This window comes from Vipera ursinii (genome assembly GCF_947247035.1).
Source record: "Vipera ursinii genome assembly, chromosome: 2".
In the NCBI taxonomy this organism is placed as follows: Eukaryota; Metazoa; Chordata; class Lepidosauria; order Squamata; family Viperidae; genus Vipera; species Vipera ursinii.
This window is the reverse complement of record NC_139513.1, coordinates 173,440,646-173,467,411: the sequence shown is the minus strand read 5'-3', so window position 1 is coordinate 173,467,411 and position 26,766 is coordinate 173,440,646. Positions and strand designations below refer to the sequence as shown.

Here is a 26,766-nt window from a genome sequence, read left to right as displayed (position 1 = left end):
AAAGTCCTTGAAATCTGGCAAAAAAGAAAGAAAAAGTATATTGAGGCACCGTGTGGCAGAAAGCAATATTGTACAGTAGTAAAAAGAATTACATTTTAAAAACATTTTTGGCTTTTTCCTGATACGGTTCTCGTCACCCACCTTTGAGCTGACAGAAAATACTAACATCCAATTTGCATTCCCTGTTGTTGCCAACCCTGGTCCCTGCAATTGACCCAGTCCTCCAAAGACACAAATTAGATTTTATGCATCCTGAGGCTGACCTTGGGAAATGTTAGGGTAAAGGAAAAATACTTGCTCACCAGAACAACAAAAGACATCTTAAATCTGTCTTATACACAATGTAAAGTTAAGAAGGGAGGGCAAGAAAAAATGTTGCCAGGGTGAGTTTATCCAGTGTTTTAAGCGTATGTGGGGACATAGCTTTGAAAGGGCACCTTCATCCTTAACCTGGCATTGTGCAAAGAGAAATTCACTCCTCCAGTGGAGTTCTCCAGTCTGGCTTCAACTGGGAGTCTTGCAATGGTGATGCTGTCATTTCCAACCTGCCTGCATCCTTTTTGGAAATTAAAGGCTAGTCTTCCTGCCCAGTTTTTACAGACGGAAACTGGAGGTAAAACTGGCCTTCACACAGCAATGAAGTCGAAGTTGCTTGGATCACTCTCTTACTTCCTGGTAAATATATTGACATCCCGGGGTTTATTTTTGAAGGGGTGCTTTTATGAACTCTGCTGGATCTTTTAACACTTGATGTGGCTCGTATTCTATTTCCCTGCTCAGAAAATAAAATCCTAAACATAAAAAATGCAAACACAAATCCTGCAAATGAAGACAGATGAATTTATTATGGATAACACTGCCTTCTCCACTTTTTCCCCCCCAAGCACCGTTTTAACCCCTCTTAGATTTTTATTCCATTAAAAGGCGCAATAGCTTAATAGCTGCAAAAGAAAGCTGTAGAAAAGCAGCAAAAGGAAGGGACTCTCAGGCAGATCTATGTGTCACCCTATTAAGAGCTCCCCTCTGCAAGTTTTCGTCTCAGCAGTCCCCTAGTAAGAATAAGAGATGAATGCATAAAGCCATATTATACTGTACATACAATTGTGTCCTGATTAAGGTGTTTTAGATCTTGGACATAATCATAATAATCATAATAGTAAAGTTGGAAGGGACCTTGGAGGTCATCTAGTCCAACCCCCTGCTCAGGCAGGAAACCCTGTACCATTTCAGACGAATGGCTGTCCAGTCTCTTCTTAAAAATTTCCAGCGTTGGAGCATTCACAGCTTCTGGAGGCAGGTTGTTCCACTGGTTAATTATTCTAACTGTCAGGAAGTTTCTTCTTAATTCTAGGTTGCTCATCTCCTTGATTAGTTTCCATCCATTGCTTAATGTCCTGCCGTCAGGCACTTTGAAGAATAGCTTGACTCCCTCGTCTTTGTGGCAGCCCCTGAGATATAGGAACACTGTCTATTCTGAGGGAGGCTCCCTTGAGTCTCTTGCAGAGGTCCCCTGGTGCTGCTATGTGGACATGCCTGAAACAGAATCTAGGACATTTGCCTCTTCAAACCAATCCTTAACATTTCTTAAAGAACAGTTGTTGCACTTAGTAATTCCAAGAGAATAGTTGTGGTCAAGATCTTGAGAGTTTCTCAACATCCCTTCTCAGGTGGTATAGCAGGCAACTTATGATTGATTTTATTTTTAATTCCATTTTATATCCCGCCCTTCTCCGAAGACTCAGGGTGGCTTACAAGCTTAGCAGTAGCCTTCATTCTATGTATATGCCTGCTTATTAGGGCTTTCACACACACACCCCAAGCGGCATTATTACAAAGTCAGCTTAATTGACTAATAGTAGGACCTTTGTTGGTGAAATCAGACGTCTTCATAGCAAAAATATTTTAATTTGCATTTTAATATACCAGGGCAACGAAAGATACATTGAAGTTTGTTATGTGCACATCACTGATTTTTTAAAAAATATCTGCACAGTAGGAGACATATTAACGCTTTTCATTTTAAAATCTCAATTTTAAGGCATTGTATATATTAGCTTTTCCACTCTGATGCCCTTTAAAAAAGATAATTCTCTAATACCTACAGAGAAAGACAGTATATATATATATGGTATAACTAATACTTGAATAGCATTACTATTATTATACAAGTACTTTGGAGGGTATTTTCTTGCTCTTTTTAATTAAGAAAAACATTTGGTCTTTCAGTTTCATATTTCAATAATTAAAATGTATCACAATGAGAATTATTCTCTCCATCAATTAACTTATTACTTGGGATCCTCCAATTCCATCATCTTTATTGTTTTTGTTAAATAGCGGGTTCTTTGACGCAGGAATGAAGACGCGAACAGAGTACAGGAACTCATACTTTATTTCATGCTGTGACTGTACTAAGGGAAATGGCTGCAACCAGCTGCAATAAATAGTCTAGCCCCTAGGTGGCAGCCCATAGGTTTGAATCAACCATTGCCACCTGGGAATAACCAATTGCAGCACAGGAGACTGGTAGTCTGGGTTGCTGGAGAGCCGTTAGCTGCTCCAGCAACCCACGTGGTATTCCATCAATAAGCCCAGTACATAACAGTTTTGGTCCCATGAACTTAAAGTGCAGGTCTATGAGCTTTGTGATGACGACAAAGCTTCCCCAGTCCTCATCGTATCTTTTTTATAGTATCAAATTGGGCTTGAAGCAAATAACTTTTCATAATTAGAACAGATAGGCATGGAGCTCAGGAGAATATAAAGCAAGACTCCATACAAATGCCACTTTCCCTAATTTGCAACCTTCTGTCCATCTCCCGCAAGGTGGTTGGTTTCTCAAGCCCACAGATGGCTAATTGCTGCCCTCGCTATCGTTCTCCTCATCCTGTTCTTTCAGATCCTCTAAGATGAGGTCACTGATGTTCGAACATGCCAGGCTGCCTTGGCTTATGCAAGTGGCCACTGTGGAACCCGTGCTATCATGCTCTTCGCTGGGACAGATGACTTTTGGCAAGTGATTCCTGACCCGGCTTCGCGGATGAACACAATGGGTTCCAGGAATGTGAGGCTCTGCAAGAGAAGAGAAAATCAGATAGTAATGGCTGCTTGCTGCCCCTCTGATGAAAGTGGAGATCTATTTGTTGAAACCTGAGCCTAGCTTACCTTGCTTTCTGACCCCCCCTCCACTTTCACCTTTTCTAGATGACAGCAAGGTCCTTTCCAAGCCCCAGGGCCTGACACAAATAGAGGGCACGGAATCCATAACCGGAACAATCCCGCGAGCCCAACAAAATTGCTTACCTGCTGTCATATTTTTGAATTTATCCCCAGAAAGTATTCCGTACAGCCCTGCAGAAGGTTGTTTGAATTTTTTTAAAAAAAATAAGGTTGTCAGGACCCACCTCAATCCACATCTTAGGAAATAAGAACTCTTGGATGCAAGTTTAGTCCAAAAGGAAAATGTTTACTAGGATGGAATCGATTGTGGCAATACAAGATGGAATCTAACAAAGTTACATTTGAATCCTATATAAAGCATTCCCATTTCATCCCCTCCCCTCATCCATTTGGTCAGGCTCCCATCATTTGCTTAGGTGTCAGGCCCTTCCATGGGAAAGGGAACCCTCCTTGGTTTTATGGTTATTGCTTTCCTTTTCAGTTGTAAATGAAGATGCGATCCAGATCTGTCTCTCCCCCTCCCTCCCCCAGTTCAAACGTTCCCTGTTCTTTGAAGATCGCCTTAAGTAACCATCCTCTCCCCCCCCTCGGAGAGATGGCAGAATCCCCAGAATAAGCCCAATGTTCTAACTATACATTTATGAAATGTGATATAAATGGATTCTGACAAAGGTATTAAAACCGGTTAAATAAAGAAAAATGAAAACCACATTTTTACTGCCTTTTTGGTGATAATGACCAACATCAATTTGCTGTAGCATCCCGGAAGATGACACGCATACTGCCTATTGGGCATGGCTGGGATCCTGAAGATTCAGGCACAGCCAATCTCACCTGATCGATTGTAGCAATCCTCTGCAAAGCAAGAATGCTGCTGTCTGCCTCGGGGTCCTGGGTTCTTTCGAGGTGGGAGGATACAGCTTGGGAGTACGGGTGTATGGCACTGGAAGCAAGGAGATGGTGTCCCCATCTGAGCTGATCCCCTGCATGGGAGAGAAAGTAGTAGTAGATCCTTTACTTATTTGATTTATATAGCCACCCATCTCACATATGTGACTCTGGGCTGCTTACAACAAAACTTTATGGCCAGTTCATTCTACCCCCCAACTCCCATGGCCTGATTTTATTATAACTCATAGCACTGTATTTTGCAACTCTTCCTCAGGCCACTGAACTAAAAAAAAACAACTTTTAATGATTCAAAGTGTGTTGTGAGACTGTACAGATTTTGCAAGATGCAAAGTTTGCAAAATAAATACACATCGGTCAGAACAAGGAAGCAGCAAACTAGCTTATACCAATGGACAGCATCACATCCATTGCTCCCTGTGTGATAAGAAATACTAAAACTATTTTTCTTTGTTTGAACACTGGTAAGTAGTGTCTTCAACTCAACATTAAGAAGACCAAGATCATGGCATCCAGCCTTCTCAATTCCTGGCAAATAGATGGAAAAGAAATGGAGGTTAGTGACAGATTTTATTTTCCTGGGCTCCAAGATCACCGCAGATAGGGACTGCAGCCAAGAAATTAAAAGACGCTTGTTCCTGGGGAGGAAAGCTATGGCAAATCTAGACAGCATAGTAAAAAGCAGAGACATCACCTTGCCAACAAAAGTGCATATACTCAAGGTCATGGTTTTCCCACTTGCAATGTATGGCTGTGAAAGTTGGACCATAAGAAAGGCTGAGTGCCAAAGAATTGAGGCCTTTGAACTATGGTGCTGGAGAAGACTCCTGCAAGTCCCTTGGACTGCACAGCATTCAAACCGGTCAGTCCTAGAGGAGATCAACCCTGACTGCTCTTTAGAAGGCCAGATCCTGAAGCTAAAACTCAAATACTTTAGCCACCTAATGAGAAGGAAGGACTCACTGGAGAAGAGCCTAATGCTGGGAAAAATTGAGGACAATAGAAGAAGGGGACGACAGAGAATGTGGTGGTTGGATGGAGTCACTGAAGCAATAGGCGTGAGCTTAAATGGACTCAAGAAGATGGTAGGGGACAGGAAGGCCTGGAGGAACGTTGTCCATGGGGTCGCAATGGGTCAGACACAACTTCTCAACTAACCACAAGTAGTGTCTTCTTAATATTTTAGGCATTGACAAATATTTTGTTCTATTATTTTGTTTTTCAGCAGCTTACATGATTACCTAACTCATAGCAACTAACTATTTTCCCCACAACCACCCTGTGAGGTGGGTTGGGCTGAGACAGAACAACTGGCCCAAGGTCACCCAGCCAGCTTTCATGCCTAAGAGAGGCCTAGAATTCAGTCTTCTAGTTTCTAGGCTAGCACTTTCACCACTACACCAAATCAACCCTCTGATGATCTTGACAGACTTCAACACTGGGCTAACAAAATGAAATTTAATGGTGATAAAAGTAAGGTTCTACATTTAGGCAAGAAAAAACAAATGCACAGAGACAGTAGAGATGATACCTCACTCAATAGTAGTAACTGTGAGAGGGATCTTTGGAGTCCTAGTGGACAATCAGCTAAATATGAGCCAGCAGTGTGCTGCAGCTGCCAAAAAAGCCAACACAGTGCTAGGCTGCATTAACAGAGGAATAGAAACAAGATCACGTGAAGTGTTAATACTACTTTATAATGCCTTGGTAAGGCCACACTTGCATCCAGTTTTCGTCACCACGATGTAAAAAAGATGTTGAGACTCTAGAAAGAGTACAGAGTAGTGCAACAAAGATAATTAAGGGAGTGGAGCCTAAATATATAAAGAACAGTTTCTGGAATTGGGTATGTCTAGTTTAATGAAAAGAAGGACTAGGGATGACATGATAGCAGTGTTCCAATATCTCAGGGGCTGCCACAAAGACGGAGTCAAGCTATTCTCCAAAGCACCTGAAAGCAGGACAAGAAGCAATGCATGGAAACTAATTAAGGAGAGAAGCAATCTAGAACTAAGGAGAAACCTCCTGACAGAACAATTAACCAGTGGAACAACTTGCCTCCAAAAGTTGTGAATGCTACAACACTAGAGGTTTTAAAGAAGAGATTGGACAATCATTTGCCTGAAATGGTATAGGGTTTTCTGCCTGAGCAGGGGTTGGACTAGAAGACCTCCAAGTTCCCTTCCAACTCTTATTCTATTCTATTCCATTCCATTCCATTCCATTCCATTCCATTCCATTCCATTCCATTCCATTCCATTCCATTCCATTCCATTCTATTCTATTCTATTCTATTCTATTCTATTCTATTCTAATTTTCTATTCTATTCATAAGGCAAACAGATGCTTCTTAGGTATGGGAGTGTTCTATGAACAGACTGAAGATTCTAAAAAGCACCATCTCAAGTTATAGAAACACACAGAGCATCCTATTTCTGAGAGGCTGCTTTCCCCAAAATTCAGATAGCTCTTCTGTTCTAAATACTGAGGAAAGATTTGAAGGCCTTCACATCTTGTCATTCAAGATTTGTTAACACATCATTCTGAGGCCTAGATATCAATTGAGCTAACAAAAGATGATCAATGATCATGCTGCATATTTTTGGTTTGCTACATTTAACAAATACGTGGCTTTCTAAGACTTAGGGATGGTAACTATACCAGGCCATGCAAGGTTTGCCTCTCACCGGAAAGTATGGCCACACGAGGGGCATTTAAACTCTGCTGTGCCCCACATTTTATTGTATGGCACTGGATCATAGCGGGTTCGACATCGGCGGCAACGGGACACCTGTGAAAGATACCAGACAAAGAGCTGAACAAGCTTCCAACTGCCAAAGTAATGGTCACAAGAGCAGAAATTCTGTCAGAGTTATATATCAGTGTGTTGTTGCTGTGATCGTTGTGCTAAGGTTGATTAAATCTAGCAATTTCTTTCCTGGAGTCCTACCACACTGCAGTCTGTTCCATTTGCAAGCTGCAACCAAGGTCCTGTAATTCTAACCCACTTCTCTTCTTTTCTGCTTTGGCCTTACCAAATGGGAATTACAGACATTTTCAAGAACTCACAAGCACCATCTGGGTTAGTACAAAATATGAGCTGAGAAACAGGGGGGAAGATTGGCAATCAGTCTATTTAATGGGGAAAAAATGTAAGAAAAATGTGTTGGGATGTATATTTCATCCAGTGCAGTGGTGCAGGAAGTAATGGGAAAAAGCTTGTTTCCTGAGGTTGCAAGCTCCAAATTTTGGGTTAGGAATCAATACTACACGACTGATGGGAGCTATCCAGAAGCAGATGCAGCATATTTATTCAGACAATGACCAGTAATAATATAGATCACATACCATACAAAATGAATAAGGTAAAATACCAATATGACAGAAAGTCTCTGTGCTAATATGCAACTAAATTACTATAATGATGCAGAACAATAAACTGTCAAATGTGAATCTAAAATAATAGTTTGTAAAGTAAATACACATTACTTCAAATGAAGTATGTCAAGTGATTACAAGTAGTTACAACAGCAACTGGGACTGGGAATTGTGTAGCTGAGCCATCCAGTTGTGAAGCATGTGTCCATATCACTTAGAGCAGGCAACTCTTGCAGGCAAAGTTGTCATCAGTAAATAAGGACTGTAAGCTTACAAGTCACTGTAAATCTCTTTATTTATCAGATAGGATTATGCATTAAGGCCATCAAACCAACCTGTTTTCTCTCTGGGACCTGACGCCACCACATGTGGTCACAGGACTGGCAAGCAAATTGGCGAATAGCTGGAGGGATGCGATTGATTTGGGCATTATTGAACATCTGTAAGTTCTCCTTTGTCAAGGGCAGCAGCTGTCTAGCAACCTCCTAAGGAAAACACAAAAGAAAGACATAGAAGTAATCCCAAGTGCTCCAAAATACTAAACTTCAAAGTACTTTCTCCATAGGTTAAATTAATGTGTCTCATCAACAAGGGAAGGGAAGGGAAGGGAAGGGAAGGGAAGGGAAGGGAAGGGAAGGGAAGGAGGGAAGGGAAGGGAAGGGAAGGGAAGGGAAGGGAAGGGAAGGGAAGGGAAGGGAAGGGAAGGGAAGGGAAGGGAAGGGAAGGGAAAGCTTTGTATATGGAAGTTCTGACTGATGCTGTGGAGAAACGTACTATGGATTAGTAAGAAAAGAAGCTATTTAATAGAACTTCCAACATATTTCTAAATAAGTTTTATTTTGCAATATGTTGGAACATCAATAAATATTCCTTCACCATTAAATATCTAAAAGTATTGTTATGAAGGGATGAAGAATTAGGTATTCCAACTCTTAGGTAGCTTTCCTATTTTAATTCTTTTAGTACTCTGATAGTTGGCCAGGCACTGGAATTAATCTCCAGAGAGTAATGATCATATTCATACAGAAGCCTACTAGATCTAATTTCCGAGATCTATTGCCCAGGAAAGCACTAATACAGGGGTGTCAAACTCAATTTCATTGAGGGCTGCATCAGCATTGCAGTTGCCCTCAGGGGGCCAGGTGGGTATGGCCAGGGTGGGCGTGGCCTACTGGGTGGGCGTGGCCAGCTCTACATCGTTCGCATCAAGGGTGCCTATGGGGGCCTGGGCAGGAGTGGGACAGATCTGAGGGTCTCTGGCAGAAGGAGGGTCTCTGGGCCAGGGCCAAGGCAGTGGGGGCCGTTCCCTCACTGTTTCCAGGATGGCTTCGCGGGCCACATGAAACCACTTTGTGGGCCAGATCCGGACCCCAGGCCTTGTGTTTGACATGTCTGCACTAATGGGAACTAAATTTTCTCAGGTTGGATTGGGGAACAATAGAGCTGATGTCAAAACTGCCACCCTGCTGTGTCAGCCATGCTTCGCCAGCTGCCAGTCTGCCATACACAGTGGGGGGAGGGAGCTGCAGGAACGTATGGGGGGGGAGCTAGCATAAGGGGAATCTAAACTACTTGTGCCATCCTGTGAGAGTTCCAAGATCAAACTATGGAATGCAGCACCATCCAGCCTGCCAAGCAAGGGACTGTTACAAAAATAACTTGTATTAATATAATTGGCAAATAGAGATAACTGGGGGGGGGGGAGGTGAGAAGAGGTGAAAAGTTAACCAGATGCCTTGAGTGTGAAAACTCAGATCTGGTTTTGCTACACTATAACCACTTGGCTTTAGTAAAGTCTACTTTCATTAATAATGGATTTGAGAGTCTTTCTTTTCTAATTGACCAGATTGGGATGGCTGACATTAAGCCGGATCTACCTGGAGACACCAGCTACTGTGGAGATTATGGGAATACGCCTGTGAAGGAGTCAGAAGAGTTGGATGACACCAGGGCAAAGGGAGAACCTGAAATCCTGGGACCCCAGCAGGGTGGGCAGCTTGAGTTTGGTGTTTGACCAAAGGTGGCAGGAGGGAGACCAATGCCCCCGCCTGTGATCCCAGAGGACTGGCAGGAGGGCTCACTGGGAGGAGCAAATGCCCTGTTGGTTGAGGGCAGTCAGAAGGATGGAGGAACCAGAAGAACCCTTTCTGGGGTTCAATGTCATGTGAGGCTCCTGGGGCCAAACTCACTGGCCCCTGGATTGGGATGAAACTGTTGAGAGGACCCCAAGCTGCAGCGCTCAACCAAGCACTCAACTATCTGAGAGGGAGATTCCAGGAGTTTGGGATACATTACCCACCTATCCTGGTGGAACAAGCCCTAGCTGTGGTGGTGGCGGCAGTGCTATCTGAACCAGAGGCACTGGTTACCTAACCAGCACCTGCCACTACACCAGTCCCAGCAGCTACCCTGCTGGGGAGAACACCAACCATCCCCCTTGGGGCGAAGTATGATGGAAGACTGAAACGACTGGACTACGTTTTGGCCCAGGTCTGGCACTATATGATTCAGAATCAGAATATTTATTTTTATTTATTAAAAAAATAAAATAGAATAGAGCTGGAAGAGACTTTGGATGTCTTGTAGTCCAGCCCCCTGCTCAAGCAGGAAAACCTATACCATCTCAGACATGTGGCTGTCCGGTCTCTTTTAATGAAGCACCAACAGTGTCTGAAGGCAAGCTGTTCCACTGCTTAATTGTCCTCACTGTCAGGAAGTTTCTCCTTAATTCCAGTTTGCTTCTCTTCTTGATTAAGTTCCATCCATTGTTTATTGTCTTGCCTTCTGGTGCTTTGAAAAATAAGTTGACCCCCTCTTCTTTGTGGTAGCCTCTCAAATACTGGAATACTGCTATCATGTTCCCCCTAGTCCAGGGGTCAGCAACCTGAAACAGTGAAAGAGCCACTCGGAACCGGTTCCCTCACAAAAGGAAAAACTGGGAGGCGCAAAAAATGTGTGCGTATGCACGTACATGGGCGCATGCGCAGAACAGGGTTTGACTGAAGAGTGGAGCCAAGGCGAGATATGCACTTGCCCTGCATATTTGAATTGATTGGTTGAACTTTTTTAGTCCCACTTTTTTTTTTGGACTGCACATGGCAGGGGACTGGGAGCCGCAGGAGACGGCTGAAAGAGCCGCATGCAGCTCCAGAGCCGCGGGTTGCAGACCTGTGCCCTAGTCCTTCTTTTCTCTAGATTGACCATACCCAAATCCTGCAACCGTTCTTCATATGTTTTAGTCTCCAGGCCTTTAATCATCTTAGTTGTTCTTCATTGCACTTTTTCCAAAAGTCTCAACATCTTTTTTGTAATGTTGTGACCAAAATTGGATGCAGTATTCTAGGTGAGGTCTTACTAAGGCTTTATAAAGCAGTACTAATACTTAGTGGGATTTTGATTCTACACCTCTGCTTATACAACCTAGGATTGTATTAGCTTTTTTGGCTGCTGCCACATACTACTGGCTCATATTTAAGTGATCATCCTCTAGGACTCCAAGGTCCCTCTCACAGTTACTGTTTTGAGCCAGTTTTCACCTAATCTGTACCTTTGATTTTTCCTGACTAAGTACAAAACCTTGCTTTTCTCCAGATTAATTTTCATTTTGTTGGATAGGGCCTGTTATTCAAGTCTGTCAAGGTGTTTTTGGATCATAAGCTTGTCTTCTGTGTTATTGACTAATTCTGCCAGCTTAGTGTCATCTGCACATTTGATGAGTTCCCCTTCTATTCCTTCATCTAAGTCATTTATGAAGATATTGAAAAGGACTGGACCTAAGATGGAACCTGGTGGTATCCAGCTGCTTGCTTGCTTCCGTTAAGAAATACTTGTTGAGTACGGTTTGTCAGCCATTTACAAATCCATCTGGTGGTGATGCTGTCTATCCCACTTTTTTCTAGCTTACCAACAAGTAGTTTTTGGTCTACTTCAAACAATATGGACTTTTCCTCCCAGATGATGTGGCCAGGTGCATTGCATGACCCTGGCATTAGACCAAGACATAGCTGACTGGCTCATGGCCCTGCACAACAACAATGTGGACGAATTATACCACTTTGACCACTTCATATGTGCCCCAAGACAACATTTTGAAGACTCTATGGTGGACCAGGAAGTTGCCACCCAAATCAAGATAATCATACAGGGGAAACAGCCCATCACTACCTACATCCAGGAGTTCCGAAGTCTGTCTGGCCAACTGGGGAATTGGCCTCAGGTAGATCCTGAGAGATTACTTCTGAGAGGGATTGAACCGGGAATTACACTACACCTGCCTGTCACAGGGAGCACTGAGAAACCTGTTCCATCATATTCTAGCATTTCTATTCTCACCTTAATTTTATCATCCTTGTCCTTGGTGTCCTGCAAAAAAAAATTATATTAAAAGCTATACATTTGTTAAGCTTCATACATAACAGTGTTAAATTGTAACTTAAATAAACAATTGATAAAGTTGTTCTTTCCCATTCCACTTTCCTTTCTTTTAATGTGTAAACCACAGAGAGCTGTGGTTACTCATTCTTTAATTTTCCAATAATGTCTGTGTATTCTATGGGGCTTCAGAGGCATGCCTGGAAATAATAATGCTGAGAGACTAATGATTTGCTTTTCGATATCTTAGGTTTCCATTTAATTTCTTTTTCAAATTTTTTTAAAAAATCTTAGAAGCAGCTGGAAAATGTTAGCAAAAGTGCTTCTGAGCACAGGGCTTGCACTGCACACCTATGATTGAAGAGCTACCTATCAACAAATGATACATTCTTCATGCCAAATGATTAAGCTGCTAACCAGTCTGTTAAGTGTTAAAAGGAATGGACAAAGAAAGCATTTTATCTTTGCCTAAAAAATTAACCATGTGATTTTCTCTCCTTAAAACTTCAAACTGACAATGCAACTTCTCAGCGAACCTGATCTAAATAAAGTAGGAAAAAAAATGTTACCAAAGTAATAGCTGTAGCTGCCCTGTCCATCTGCTTCCTCCCTTAATCACCTGTTTATTCTGCTCCTCTTCTTTCTTCAGTTTATTCACTACTTTCTGAAAACACAGGGAAAAGTCAAAGTCAAAAAGTAGACGACAGAAGTATAGACAGCTATGAAATTACAACCATACAACAACAAAGAACTGTTTCCAAATCACAAAAACATATTATTGGGGAAATTAGAATGGCAAGTAATTGAATGGGTAAACCAAACCTAGAATGTTACATCTGGAAGCCACAACAGATAGATGGGTAGAGGAGCTCACATATAATGGCAGAATATGAAGCGGGTGAAGGTTTAACAGTAAAAGCTAACTATATTGTAGGCATATGCTTTGAAGTCTAGAAGAACTTGATATTTAAAAAGTAAAGTGATGCTGTATAGAATTCAATTCTATTTCTATTTTTATATTAGAGTTTTATACATGGAATTGTGCTACATCCAAAATTCAGATTTTATTTATATCTTGACATACTGTCTAGATATAATTTACAGTATTGTCTTAATATATTAACTGTCTGCTGGAGCTTCTCTCTTACTCTTTTGTTTTAATGATTTGAATTATGTTAATTGGATACCTGTAAAGTTTAATAAATGTTTTAATTAGAAAATGGTATAAAATACTTAAAGCATTAAAAACTTTTAATGATGCATTGGTTGGCTATCCAGTCATATTTATCCTTTATCTTCGATTTTCTGTTTGCATTACCTATTTTTATATTCTTTTAAATGTATGTACTTGAATTTATAGCATCATTATCCCTTAACTATTTTATAAATATATATTTGTAAAAAAATAAAAAAATACTGAAAACTATTCCAAAGGGAAAAAAAAGATTTTAGGGAAGAGTTCTGGATCGAGCACGGGCAACGTAGGTGAATGGCACACATGGGGTTACCCCCACCTTACATTTTTGGTCATTAATGGCTCCAGTTTATCGCAGCTTCAAATCTGGGGTAAAGATTTCCTTCCTATGGACTTCAATGGAAGGGAGAAATAATTAAAACAAGAACTGCCTACTCACATCAGCATATCTAAGAATAACAGTCATAAGGGCTGTATAACTCTTAAGGTTTCTAAAACAGTTGCATTTCCTCTTTACTCAGAAAATAGCAGGAAGAGGGGGGGGAAAGTATATGGAATGCTACATAGAGCATACTAATCTGTAGAATGACAGCTAGTTTCCCTTCTAAGGCTAAACTATTGGTTCTTTGTATTCCCTTTCCTAGTGTCCATCGTAACCCTTTCAATATGATCTTTCATTCCTCAGAAGGAAACAGAGCGTCAAATTGAACAGATTACTATTATTACCAATGCTATCGGATCACTTCTGAGCTTTTCTCCATCTTCTGACTTTACACCTAAAGAACAAGAATACATAGTTAGAGCAGATTAATTTTAAAATAAACAGACCCACCAACGTGAAGGTTTCTAATTCTGAAACTACGAAATGCATACTTTATGGAAATCCATGCACAGACATGTAGCATTTGACCGGGGATGAAGGTCAAGACTAAATTAGCAAATTGGCATAATTTTTATTATTATTATTATTATTATTATTATTATTATTATTATTTATTGAATTTCTATACCGCCCTTCTCCCGAAGGACTCAGGGCGGTTATACAGGGCAATTAAAATACAACATACAAAAGTTAAAAGTAAAATTAAATTAATTTTAGCCCTAACAATAAATAGTTAAAAAACCCAAACCCTTAGTCCAGGCCGGCCTGTTCAAACAACCAAGTCTTCAGGTCACGGCGGAAAGAGCGAAGGTCAGGAGCCATCCGGAGCTCAACAGGCAATTGATTCCAAAGGGCAGGTGCGCCCACAGAGAATGCTCTCCCCCTGGGGGCCGCCAGCCAGCACTCCCTGACCGACGGCACCCTGATGTTTATCTTTAATGCTCATGGATTACCTTTTCTCAGCATTATCCCTGCAAACGTTATTACTTGTATGGTTTTCCATACATTAAAGTCCTTTAAAATCAGGCAACTGCATTTTTACTGCAACATGGACAGGCAATCTTTAGGCAAGGCTAAGGACTGGAGAGAATGTGGTCCTTCCTTCTTCTCTCTCATCTCATATATACAATACTTTTCATCTATTTCCCTCCTCAGCAGATGAAAACTTCTGTATATATGAGATGACAAACTGTATATATGTATGCTCAAAAAGGAGGGAAACTATGCCAACAATGTTCAACAGTCATCAAAATTTCCTGTCCTGATACCAGAGGAAATCATAAATATAAAATTTAATATTTTAAGCTGACCAGAGTTGCCTTGTGATAAGATAGGCAGCTAATAAATTTTACAAATAATAAAACAAAATAAAGGAAAACAAAATAAAATAAGTAGAAGAAATAAATGTCCACATGCACATATTTGCAAACCTGCAGGGTGCAATGAATATGTTAATAAAAGAATCCAAGAAATTCAAGGAAGCAAGGCCAGGTACGTGTTGAATGGAAAATACACATGTCAGTGGTTAGTCTAACTTGGGTAATGTGGGTTTTAGATTGGTTAAGCAATTTTTTTTAGAAAGATTTTTTAAACTTTCTTTCCCTCAGCACTTATGACAAAGATAAGATACCTACACCTCCGGTCCCTATGAGGCAGGACAGGCTGCAGAAGTAAAAAATATAAAAAAATGATTAATAATAGCAACTCTGTGTCTGGACATGCAAGCAGGAAGCAGGAAGAATAAGGATATTTCAGAGTTATAACAGACTGAAAGGCGAATAAGGATATTTCAGAGTTATAACAGACTGAAAGGCGATCAAACCGGTCAGTCCTAGAGGAGATCAACCCTGACTGCTCTTTAGAAGGCCAGATCCTGAAGCTAAAACTCAAATACTTTGGCCATCTAATGAAAAGGAAGGACTCACTGGAGAAGAGCCTAATGCTGGGAAAGGTTGAGGGCAATAGAAGAAGGGGACGACAGAGAATGAGGTGGCTGGATGGAGTCACTGAAACAGTAGGCGTGAGCTTAAATGGACTCCAGAAGATGGTAGGGGACAGGAAGGCCCGGAGGAACGTTGTCCATGGGGTTGCGATGGGTCAGACACGACTTTGCAACTAACAACAACAACAACAGACTGAAAACATTTTTAAAAATCTACAATACAGAAGATACTGTCTGAATCTTCAAACAGGCTATGGAAATCCTTGAGCTTCTTCCTTCAACTTGTTCCCTTCTCTGTGGATATCTCCCTAACCACCACGAATTGTCCAAAATGTTTGAATACGGACTCCTGCTTCCCTCACACAGTATAGTATATGATCATCAGTGCCAGATTCACCTCCTGTTTCTTTTACATCAAGGCTGATGTACTTGCAGACCATTTCATGATCATTGTGGTACATCCGCATCAGAATCACAGCATCCGTAATGCTCACTTTTCCATGGAATTTCTCCCGTAGTCGGCGGACACTTTTTTCTAGCTGCATTGGAAATATGAAAGCAATTAAAAATGTAAAATTTTCAGAGATCTGTCATGTCTTCACTTAGGGCAGGTTTCCTCCTTAGCACCAACCCAGACTTGCTGCTCAGTAGTTGGATTAATAGATATATTTATGCAATCATTTATTTAAACGAGATGATGGATGAGTATTAAGATAGGACCAAGTTTAATTCTTTCCTCTCTTGTGGTCTTGACCAAACCCTCCTTCTGACTACTATTCACACAAATCAGAGCTTTCCATCCAGACCCACAGATAGCTGGGGGATGGGGATTTCTTTATGAAGATTGTAGCAGGGAAGGAAAGGGTTCACACACATACTGATGCACACATGAATGCACACCCACACCTACATACACCTTTTCCCCATTAAAAACATTTAGCATGTCTAGCATAATTTCTTCTTTAGCCTTTACTGAGCAACTGTCTGGAATTTCACCAGTACTTTTTAAACTGTTTGCAAATATTCTTTTCAATGTCTGAATTCATAAGTCATGCCAGAGTCCCCATTCCCCAACAGCAAGAACTGGACCAGTGAGAAGACCAAGAAAGTTAGCAGGAAGGCTGCAAATTATTGTTTGCTGTGACATTTTCACTGAGCAGACAACTGGAAAGTTCATCCTTCTTGGCGAACATCCCATATGTATGATTAGAAACAAAAAAAAGTCAAGTCAAAGCTGACTCTCATGAATACAACCATGTCAAATTTTTCACAGCAATTTGGAAGTAATTTGTTATCCCTTTCTTCAACTTTCCCATGTAGCCTACAGCCCTGGAATTAACTGGTGCCCCCCAATTATGTACAAACTGGGTTCAATCCTGCTTAGTTTCTGGATCAGCATAGGACCTAGGTTGTTCGATACATACACATATGTATAATTTTTATTAAATATTGTTTTTCCACAGAATAAAAATAATACAAAATTTTAAGATAAAAGAACTAAAGTATGAAAAAAGTGAGAAAGAAATAAATTACAGAGTTGGAAGGATCCTTGGAGGTCTTCTAGTCCAAAACCTTGCTGAAGCAGGAAACCCTATAACATTCTGGACAAATGGCTGTCCAATCTCTCAAAAACCTCTAGTAATGGAGCATCCACAACTTCTGAAGGCAAACTATTCTGTTGATCAATTGTTCTCACTGACAGGATGTTTCTCCTTACTTCTAGGCTGGATCTCACTTTGATAAGCTTCCATCTGTTACATCTTGTCCTGCCCTCAGGTGCTTTGAAGAACAGATCACCCCATCTTCTCTGTGACAGTCCCTCAAATATTGGAAGACTATGATTATGTCTGTTGTGTTCGGATCGACGACACACAGCGAGGCAGTTGTAACAGTAATATTTATTGATTACACGTGGAGCGAAGTGGCGTGCCCGGTCCGGGTAGCTATATATATACTATGTCCAGCAGCCGCTGGACGCTAGCCAACCCCCGGCCCGGAATCTCCCACCAAGGAAACAACACCCAACCCGGGATCGTGGATTTCCCGCCGGTGGAAAACCACTCCCCTACTAATCTATATATACAACAATGTCACCCTTAGACCTTCTCTTCATTAGACTAGACATATCCAGTTTTCACAACTATTCATCCTATGTTTTATCAGCTCATACTTTAATGGTTGTCTACTAGGACAGAGTTCTCCAACCTTTCTGGCTTTGCAGGGGCGGTGTGGGGGGAGAGGAGATGGTTCCACACAAGAGGTGGGCAAGAATGAACAAGTGGTCTGGTTTCAAACAGCTCAAGACCCGATAGTGGGCCATAGCCCGGGGATTGGAGACTCCTGCATTAGGACACCTAGATCCCTCTCACAGTTAATGTTGTTGAGCCACATACCATCTATTCTACACAATTACATTCAGTTTTTATTGCTTAAGTGTACGACCTTACTTTTCTCACCATTAAATTGCACTTTGTTGGATAGGGCTCAGTGTTCAACTCTGTCAAGATCCTTCTGAATCTTGAGTCTATCATTTAAGGTGTTGGTGTAATCTGCAAATTTGTAAAGTTCTCATTTTATCCCCTCATTTAAATTGTTTATGGAGATGTTGAAAAGTACTGGGCCTAAGACAGAACCTTGGGGTACCCCACTGCATGCTTCTTTCCATGTAGATGTAGTTCCATTGAGGACTATACATTGAGTGCAGTTTGTCAGCCAGTTATGAATCCATCTGGTGGTGATGCTGTCTATCCCACATTTTTCTATTTTACCAAGAAGTAGGTTGTAGACAAATGCCTTCATAAAGTCTAAGTAAACTATGTCTACAGCATTTTGTTGGTCCAATAATTTAATCACTTTCTCAAAAAATGTAATTAAGTTTGTTTGGCATGATCTGTTTTTGACAAACCATGTTGGCTTCTAGTAATAGCTTGGCTTGTTTCTAGGTGTTTGCAGATTCATTACTTGATTATTATTTTTCCAGGATCTTCCCAGGTATTGATGTCTAACTAATCTGCAGTTTCCTGGATCCATTTTTTCCCTTTTTTGATGATAAGAACTACAACAGCTCTTTTCTAGTCCTCTGGTAGTTCCCCAGTGCTCCAGATCTGTAAAAGATATAATTCAGTGGTTCTAAGATCACGTCTTCCAGCTCATTTACATAATCTTGCAATATAATCCATCTGGTCCTGGAGATTTGAAGTCATCTAGAGTGGATAGGTATTGTTTTACCATTTTCTTGCCTATTTTGACTGTATTTCTAATCTGTTTTTTACAATACTCCTTTTGATAGATTGAACTATTTTTTCCCTCTTGTGTAAAGACAGCTACAAAGAATGAATTAAGCATTCTGCTTTCTCCCTGCTGCCTTCACATTCTTGTCATCTTCTTCTATTAATGGACCGATCATTTTCTTTTTTTCTTGCTTTATACATGTTGAAAGAAATGTTTTATTATTATTGATTTATTATTATTATTATTATTGATATTTGTTGCAAGTCGTGGCTCGTTCTGAGCCTCAGCTTTCCTGACTAAATCTTTGTAGATTTGGGCTAATTGTTGATATTCTGTTTTAGTATCCCAGTTTCTATTTCTTATATTTGTCCTTTCTGTATTTCAGTTTATCAGAGAGTAATTTATACAACCATACTGGTTTCCTCTGAGATCACTTATTTTTCTTTCTCAGTTGTATTGTGCTGGGCTAGGTTTTATAATCTCATTTTTCAGAGTTTCTCAAGCTTCTTGAGCTGTTTTCCTCTCTAAGATTTCCAACCGTAGGATCCTTCCCAATCTCTAAGTTTGTTGAAATCAGTTCTCTTAATGTCTAGGACACTACTTTGACTTTGTTCTATTGCTTGTGCCTGCATTATGTTGAATTCCAATATGACACGGTCATTCTCCTCCCAAAGTTCCTGAAATTTCAACTCCTTCTATCATTTCATGTCTATTAGTAAGTCCAGTATAGACATTCTAGTTCCCTCCTCTACATTTGGGTGAAAAGTTATCTACTGGGTTTGTCAGGAACCTGTTTGATCTTCTACTTGGTGAAGAATTTGTCTCCCAGTTGATGTCAGGGTAGTTAAAGTCCCTCATTACTATTGTAGTGTGCTTCCTGCACACCTTAGTTAACTGATTAGAAAAAGCTCATTTGTTTGGTTGGATGGTATGTAGTATACACCTATGGCAATGTCATTCCTTTTTTCCTTTTCTATTAACCCAAATGCATCCAAGGTTTTCTTCCTTTTTTGGCATTTCTATAGAGGTGTAGTCATTTCTTACATACAATGCAACTCCACCTCCTCTTTTGTTAGGTCTGTTTCTTTTGAACAGTTTAAATCCTTCTAGCAGTACATTCCAGGCATGGATTTCATCCCACCAGGTTTTGGTAATGGCAACAATGTCATACTTGGTCTCATGTACTAGAACTTCAAGTTCACCCTGTTTGTTCCTCATTCATTGAGCATTAGTGTATAGGCATCTGAGGCCTTTTTGATTAACCCTGCATTTGCTTCCTCCATCTCCTGTTTTGTATCAGAGTTCCCCTTCTTTCTTACCAATTGGTTGATTGCCCTGAGGTTTATCCTTGGGATTAGCTCCTTAAAATTTGTTTCCCTCCCCTCCCCGTTTAGTTTAAAGCCCTTCAGATAAGGTAAGCCAGTTGATTTGCAAAAACATTCTTCCTGGTTCTTGTGAGGTGAGCCCATGTCAGAAGCCTCCATGCAGGTATAAGAAAAAGAGATAAGAAAGAAAAAGGAGAAAAAAGAAAGAATACTAACAAAGTGGTTTCTGACCTTCTTAACTGTTATTATTTATAGTTAACCTCCCCCTCTCTAATGTTCCAGCAAAGTTTCCTTCTTTCCATAATCTACCCTTAAAGGTAAAAGTAAAGGTAAAGTTTCCCCCGCATACGTGTGCTAGTCGTTTCCGACTCTAGGGGCCGGTGCTCATCTCCATTTCAAAGCCGAAGAGCCAGCACTTGTCCGAGGACGTATCTGTGGTCATGTGGCCGGCATGACTAGACACCAAAGGCGCATGGAACGCTGTTACCTTCCCACTGGAGTGTTCCCTATTTTTCTACTTGCATTTTTACGTGCTTTCGAACTGCTAGGTTGGCAGAAGCTGGGACAAGTAACAGGCGCTCACTCTGTTAAGTGGCACTCGGGATTTGACCCGCCAAACTGCCGACCTTCTGATCGACAAGCTCAGTGTCCTAACCCACTGAGCCACCGCGTCCCTAATCTACCCTTACTATTCATCAAATCCATAAAACTGCTGTTCATTTTTTTCTTTTTTTTCCTGCAAAAAGTCCTTAAGGGGTTTTCAATCATTAAGTTAAACTAGTTAATTTTGCCATTTCTGCTAATTCCATCATTTTCACTGACCATTTAGTAATTATTGTCTCCCAAACCAATATGTCTTCATCCCTACACAAATTTCTAAGCAATCCATAAAACATCAACTTTTCAATCCTGGTGTCAGCAAAAAGTCTAAAACGGGTTGCCGGAACTTTGCAAACAAAAAAAAAGTAATAATCTTATTTTAAACTAGAACAAATAAACTATTTTATATCCCTTCCTTTTATTTCTAACAAACTTAATATTTAATTCACTCAACTATTGTTATAAAAATTGATCTATCTTTAATTCTTCTTTATCCCATTGCACTGACTTCTTCCTTTATCTGAACTCTTAATCCATAAAGAACATCTTAGATCAAAATCTTATTTAGCTGTTTCTTTCAATTTTTTCAGTTCTTAAACTTATAATTAATTTTCCTTTTGTTCAGACTTGAAGTAAACTCACCCAGTAACTTCTCAAACTTACCATTCTGAAGGTCTCTAATAGCTTTAGGATGGTTAATAATTTCTGAAAGCGATTAGAAAGTGAGATCTGCAAACAGGACTGTTTTTTAAAATTGTAGTCCCCAATATTTCTGGCTTTGCCGACCGGTGGTGGGGAGGGCAGGGGGGATGGTTCCATGTAAGCAGTGGGTGAGTGTGTTCGTGCTTGCAGCTCCATTTGTGCGACAGGCTTGCATACCCACCGCTCACGCAAGTGGAGCTGCACGCATTTGCCTGCTACTTGTGCAGCCCAATACCAAACGGGACACAGCCCAATAAGAACATTATTTTATTTCGCAGCAGCCCTTTTACTTTCATCCATATCAAACAGCAAGCTGCAAACTACAATTTTAAATCAGGCAATTCCAATTCTCCTCATTCCTTTGCATCTTGGAGGACTTTAACCTTTGGCTTTTTTCCTTGCCATTATTTATATATATAAAAGATATATCGGTTGTCAAAATAGGCATTGTTTGACACAAAAACATCATTCTAGCCAATACATTCATTTTTATCATAGAGATTCTCTCCAAAAATGACAGTTGTAATTTCTCCCATCTGAACATGTCCTTCTTAATGACTTAACACAAATTATTCTGAAATATCATACAATTCATATTGGTCATAGTAATAACCAAGTATTTTACTTTTTGTAGTCTTAAAATTTGTTTTTTTCCATCAGTTTCATTTGGTTTTCCACTTCCATATTCTTTGTAAACATGTTTTGGTTATTAATTTTAAACTCAGATAATACACCAAAATCCTTTAGTTTTTCCATTAATATTTCTATTCCTGCTAAAGGAGTTTCAAAAATCATCAGCAAACCCCTGCAATTTAACTTTCCATTTTGATCATCACGCCAACAATTCTCTCTTCTTGCCTTGTATTCAATACTTCTAAAACTATTTTGAATAATAGTGGTGATAGGAGACATTCTTGTCTTGTCCCTTTCTGTATCTCACAAGGTTTTGTTAATTCTCTGTATCTCTTGTGAGGTATAAATTGATTTTACCTATTTAATAAAATCCTCATCAAGGTCCATATCTTCCAAAATTTTAAATAAGAAAGTCCAGTTCAAATTATCTAAGGTCTTTTCTACATCTTGAAAAAATCAATGTTTTTTTTTATTATGTTGTTCTAGGTCAGGGGTGTCAAACTCAATTTCACTGAGGGCCGCATCAGCACTGCAGTTGCCCTCAGGGGGCCGGGTGGGTGTGGCCTACTGGGTGGGCATGGCTAGAGTGTGCATGGCCTACTGGGTGGGCGTGGCCAGCTCTACATCGTTCGCATCAAGGGTGCCTATGGGGGCCTGGGCAGGAGTGGGACAGATCTGAGGGTCTCTGGCAGAAGGAGGGTCTCTGGGCCAGGGCCAAGGCAGCGGGGGCTGTTCCCTCACTGTTTCCAGGATGGCTTCGCGGGCCGCATGAAACCACTTCACGGGCCGGATCCAGCCCCCGGGCCTTGTGTTTGACATGTCTGTTCTAGGTATTTCAAGCCAAGATTGTTCCTAAAAGTGTTGCAAGGGGGCTTGTGCATGACATGCAACTTTATCATATCATAACTAGTCTTGTTAATCCTTTTTAAAGGTCATGTCTTCATATCTCATCCAAGCCTATCATGGAAGCTGCCTTTAGCTTTTCATAATGCAGAACAATCTCTGATGAGGTTGATGATGACAGAGACAGAGGGGGATCTACTTAGCTTCTACTGTTCTTTTAAGCTGCAGAACGTCTCCTGTTGACAAACTAGGATAAGGATGTGGGGTAAATTGGATGAAAGTTTTTCCAATGAACAATAGAACTACCCCTGATTCATCCTGCACCCTTCCTATATCCAGGCTATTTTGGGACATAAGAGCACTACACACATATTCATAAATAGCCCAGGTGACAAATCACCAACAGAGAACAGCTCCATGCCAGTAACCTGTTTTTCAAGTAAATGGAAAACTGATTAAAACTTCCATCCCAGGCAATGGCCCACACTCACCCAACCTATAGGGAACGGTTGCTGGAATTGGGTATGTGTAGTTTAAGGAAGAGAAGGGTGAGGGGTGACATGATAGCAGTGTTCCAATATCTCAGGGGCTGCCACAAAGAAGAGGGAGCCAAGCTATTCTCCAAAGCACACGAAGGCAGGACAAGAAGCAATGGATGGAAACTAACCAAAGAGAGGAGCAACCTAGAACTAAGGAGAAACTTCCTGACAGTTAGAACAATTAACCAGTGGAACAACCTGCCTCCAGAAGCGGTGAATGCTCCAACACTGGAAGTTTTTAAGAGGAGACTGGACAGCCATTTGCCTGAAATGGTATAGGGGGTTGGACTAGATGACCTCCAAGGTCCCTTCCAACTACTTCTTCTTCTTCTTCTTATTCTTATTCTTATTCTTATTATTATTATTATTATTATTATTATTATTATTATTATTATTATTACCCTTAATTAGAGAGAGCAATTAGAGGCTGTTTCATCCACCAATTTGTGATGTTCAGTGGGAAGGGGAATGTTTTGCTAACTTAAACACTAGAGGAAAGCCCATTAACCTAATTGCCTGTTGATGCCCTCCGGTCCACCCAGCCTTTTCAAAGATGTTTTCTGAAGGAGCAAATACCTAGAGGAAACTTGACAGGAGTAAAAGATGTCAACAATAAACAGACCACTTAGCTTGTGACATTTGTTGTGCCATTGTCCTCTGGCACTTCTGGTAAGAAGAACAATATTTACAGATTGCATCAGTATTACATCAGGGATTTTTTTCTGTACCTTTGTCCCCTCCTTGGCCATAGCAATTTACTCAAGATAAACACAAAACTAGCTAACTATTGCTGAATACAAATCCATCCACTGAGCTAAGAATCAGGATTTGGTCTCTGTGCGTCTGCTAAGAATTGATTTCTCTTTTCTGAAGAATATTGGTTGTGCTTGCACCTGGGGTTTTTGAAGTTTCAATATTAATGAAACTATTGGTTGGAGGCCAAGTGTGAGCCTGTAATTTGCATTTGTTAAATTTAACTTTGCACAGTTAGGAGTTTGGATACTATTTGGCCTGTGCATTAGAAAAGAGCAAAGCTGGCCCAGGGACCGAAAGGTGCTTCTCCAAAAGCAAGTGGACTTTCTTTGTTCTTTGCTTCGCTTCTCATCCAAGAACTGAAGAAGCTTCTTGGGACGAGAAGCAAAATGTCTTCAAGGGAAAACAAAGGAAGTTTAGCTGCCCTTGGAAAAATACCTTTGGGACAACCATGACCTAGATGACTGAGAATCTCCATAGACATCTAGCTCACAGACAGTAATCTAGAGCAGGGTTCCCCAACCCCCAGTCTGTGTACCGGTACCGGGCCGCGACATGCCAACAACCATACAAAGAAGCAAAGTCCCATCCGTGAGATGCAGGCAGCACACAAAACCATGTGTAAGCATACTGCAGTTCTATCAATACTTGGGGAAAACATATTTTTCCACCTAATAAACTCCAGGCCAGTCACAGAACAGATAAAGAGGAGGAAGAGGCCCAATTTGCTGAAAATAGAAGCATCTGGAAAATATACAGGATTCTATAATAGTTTGTAAATTGTCTCTTTCGTATATCCATTAGCAAACCCATGACTGGGAACTGCATGTTTACAAAGCATAGAGCCCTGCTCTTGACGGAATACAACACACACACACACACACACACGCACACACACACGCACACACACGGACAGACACAGACATCCAGTGGCATGCAAAATGTTTTAAATGTAAACTCTTTTGTATCTAAACATGCCATTTTGAGTCCCAGACAATTGTTTCAAGTATAACACAGCTGTTTTGCATTAGACTCAGACAATGCCAATTGCTTTCCCAATGTGTCAAACGTGAAACAGCTCTAGTTTGAGGTGAACATTTTCAAAATGATTGAAGCAGACCTTTTAGATATGAATCAGAAATCGAATTTGGTATTTTGTACAAACTTCTTTCATTAAAGCAATTGCCCTTGGCTGGCAAAATCTGCCTCCAAGCTATGTTAAACGTTTTAGAAAAATGTAGTCTAAGCTCAGAAATGATTAAATAAAAGTTATTGTGTAGCTATAGGAAAAGAGTGATATGCTGGTTCTGGGAAAAGTATTGAAATTTTATTTATTGATTCTTTTCGTACCTTTTCAAACTGACTTTTAAGGCCCTGTCCTTTCTCACTTAAAAGTTACCCATATATATCGTAGCACTAAAATTATTGCTAAAAATATAAATTTTAAGTTGATTCTATGCATATTCAGGCATCTATACTGGTAGAGTCAGAAACTCGGCAATAACTGTGGCTACAGTCTGCGGCTACAGATATTTTGGGTGGGAACAGATATAAAATTCTATACCATTATTTCCTATCCTCACTCTGACAGCAACAGTAAAAATCTGAGACTATTCCTCTGATGCAACTGTTGTTCTCTTTTCTGTTTGTCTTTTATTAAAATGTTACATTTGGGATTTTCTTTTCCTTGTACTTGGTTGAGCAAATAGGTTTCAGAGGATGACAGCTTGAGTAAATAAAACAAAAATTCTTTGTGTAAACCCTTTTGCACAGTGCAATGTACAATATTCACTACTTCCTGAATATCCTATTCCTATTGCTCTTTCTTTCTTTCTCTTGTTGCTCTTCTCTCACGGCTTCCCTTCTGCTTTAATATTTTACTATCTCTATCAATATTTTTTTTCTTCAATGTGGCCCAGTATGGGAAAGTTAGTTAACGATAGGCAGAAATAGTGTAGCAACCAACAAGGAAGTTATAACAGAATAATAGGGTAATCTATTTCTCAGACAAAGATGGTTTAACACTGAATATCAAATACTATAGATCGGATACAACGGGAGAGTTCAGGTTATCCTTTTTCGGAAACAGGATACTGAATGATTGATTTGCTACGGAGGACTTTTTATTAAAATTGTCATCAAAATCGCCTGCCCCTAGAACTGGAGCTGCAGAAATCCAGATGATCCATGGGGGTCCCTCTTTATTGCCCTCTAGCGCTCATCCGGGGATTTGCAGGCAAGTACTTTCTCGCAGAGACTTACTGTTTTACACAGATTTTTTTTTTTCCCCCTCGGACATGTCGTGCTCTAAATTGGCCAGGAAAACGATCCACACAACCCCGCCCCCCCAGATCTGATGCTGACCAAAGATGAAGGCTGTTGCAGCCTCCTATCTCCGGGGGGGGGGGACCATCAACTCGGAGGAAACTCCTTCGCAGGGCATCGACCAAGTACTGCAAATTCCTCCAGACCCTTTCTTTCATATACTGTTGCCCTCTCGCTACCGTGAAGAGTAACGCCTACCTCCACCTCATCCTGCCTTTCTGCCCGGTGCATGGTGCTGAAGGCGAGGAAGCGCTTCAATCCGCGCCAGTTCCTTCTCCAGCTTGAGGTCGGTGCTCCGTCCGGCTGGGCTGGGGCAACGGAGGGCGGCACAGGAAGCCCGCCGGGCCAAGCCCAGCCCAGCCCAGCCCAACTCAGCCTGCCGTTGCTTTCACTTTCAATCCGCTCAAAATCGGGGTCCGCCCCGAGGTTTAGCTTAACCCAGGGGTAGGCAACCTCGG

General features: G+C 40.8%; 1 protein-coding gene across 1 annotated transcript; it reads right to left on the bottom strand.

Annotated features, from left to right (window-relative positions):
- Window positions 1–1,895: 1,895 nt before the first annotated feature.
- SHFL (shiftless antiviral inhibitor of ribosomal frameshifting) lies at window positions 1,896–26,766 on the bottom strand. Its single transcript, XM_083351829.1, has 9 exons — window positions 26,507–26,766; window positions 15,755–15,896; window positions 13,760–13,809; window positions 12,458–12,502; window positions 11,800–11,829; window positions 7,803–7,952; window positions 6,777–6,880; window positions 4,015–4,163; window positions 1,896–3,072 (listed from the first exon to the last, which is right to left on the bottom strand). The coding sequence occupies exons 1-9, from the start codon at window positions 26,537–26,539 to the stop codon at window positions 2,855–2,857; spliced, it is 921 nt and encodes a 306-aa protein (XP_083207955.1). The 5' UTR covers window positions 26,540–26,766; the 3' UTR covers window positions 1,896–2,854.

What these genes read in the sequence shown, in the direction of transcription:
- SHFL (XM_083351829.1), bottom strand. Translation starts at nt 26,539, where the DNA reads ATGCACCGGGCAGAAAGGCAGGATGAGGTGGAG. An exon ending in ACAAGGATGATAAAATTAAG is followed by an intron (nt 7,953 to 11,799) that starts GTGAGAATAGAA and finishes TGTTTTCCTTAG; the next exon opens with GAGGTTGCTAGACAGCTGCT. An exon ending in TCGTGTGGCCATACTTTCCG is followed by an intron (nt 4,164 to 6,776) that starts GTGAGAGGCAAA and finishes TCTCCCATGCAG; the next exon opens with GGGATCAGCTCAGATGGGGA.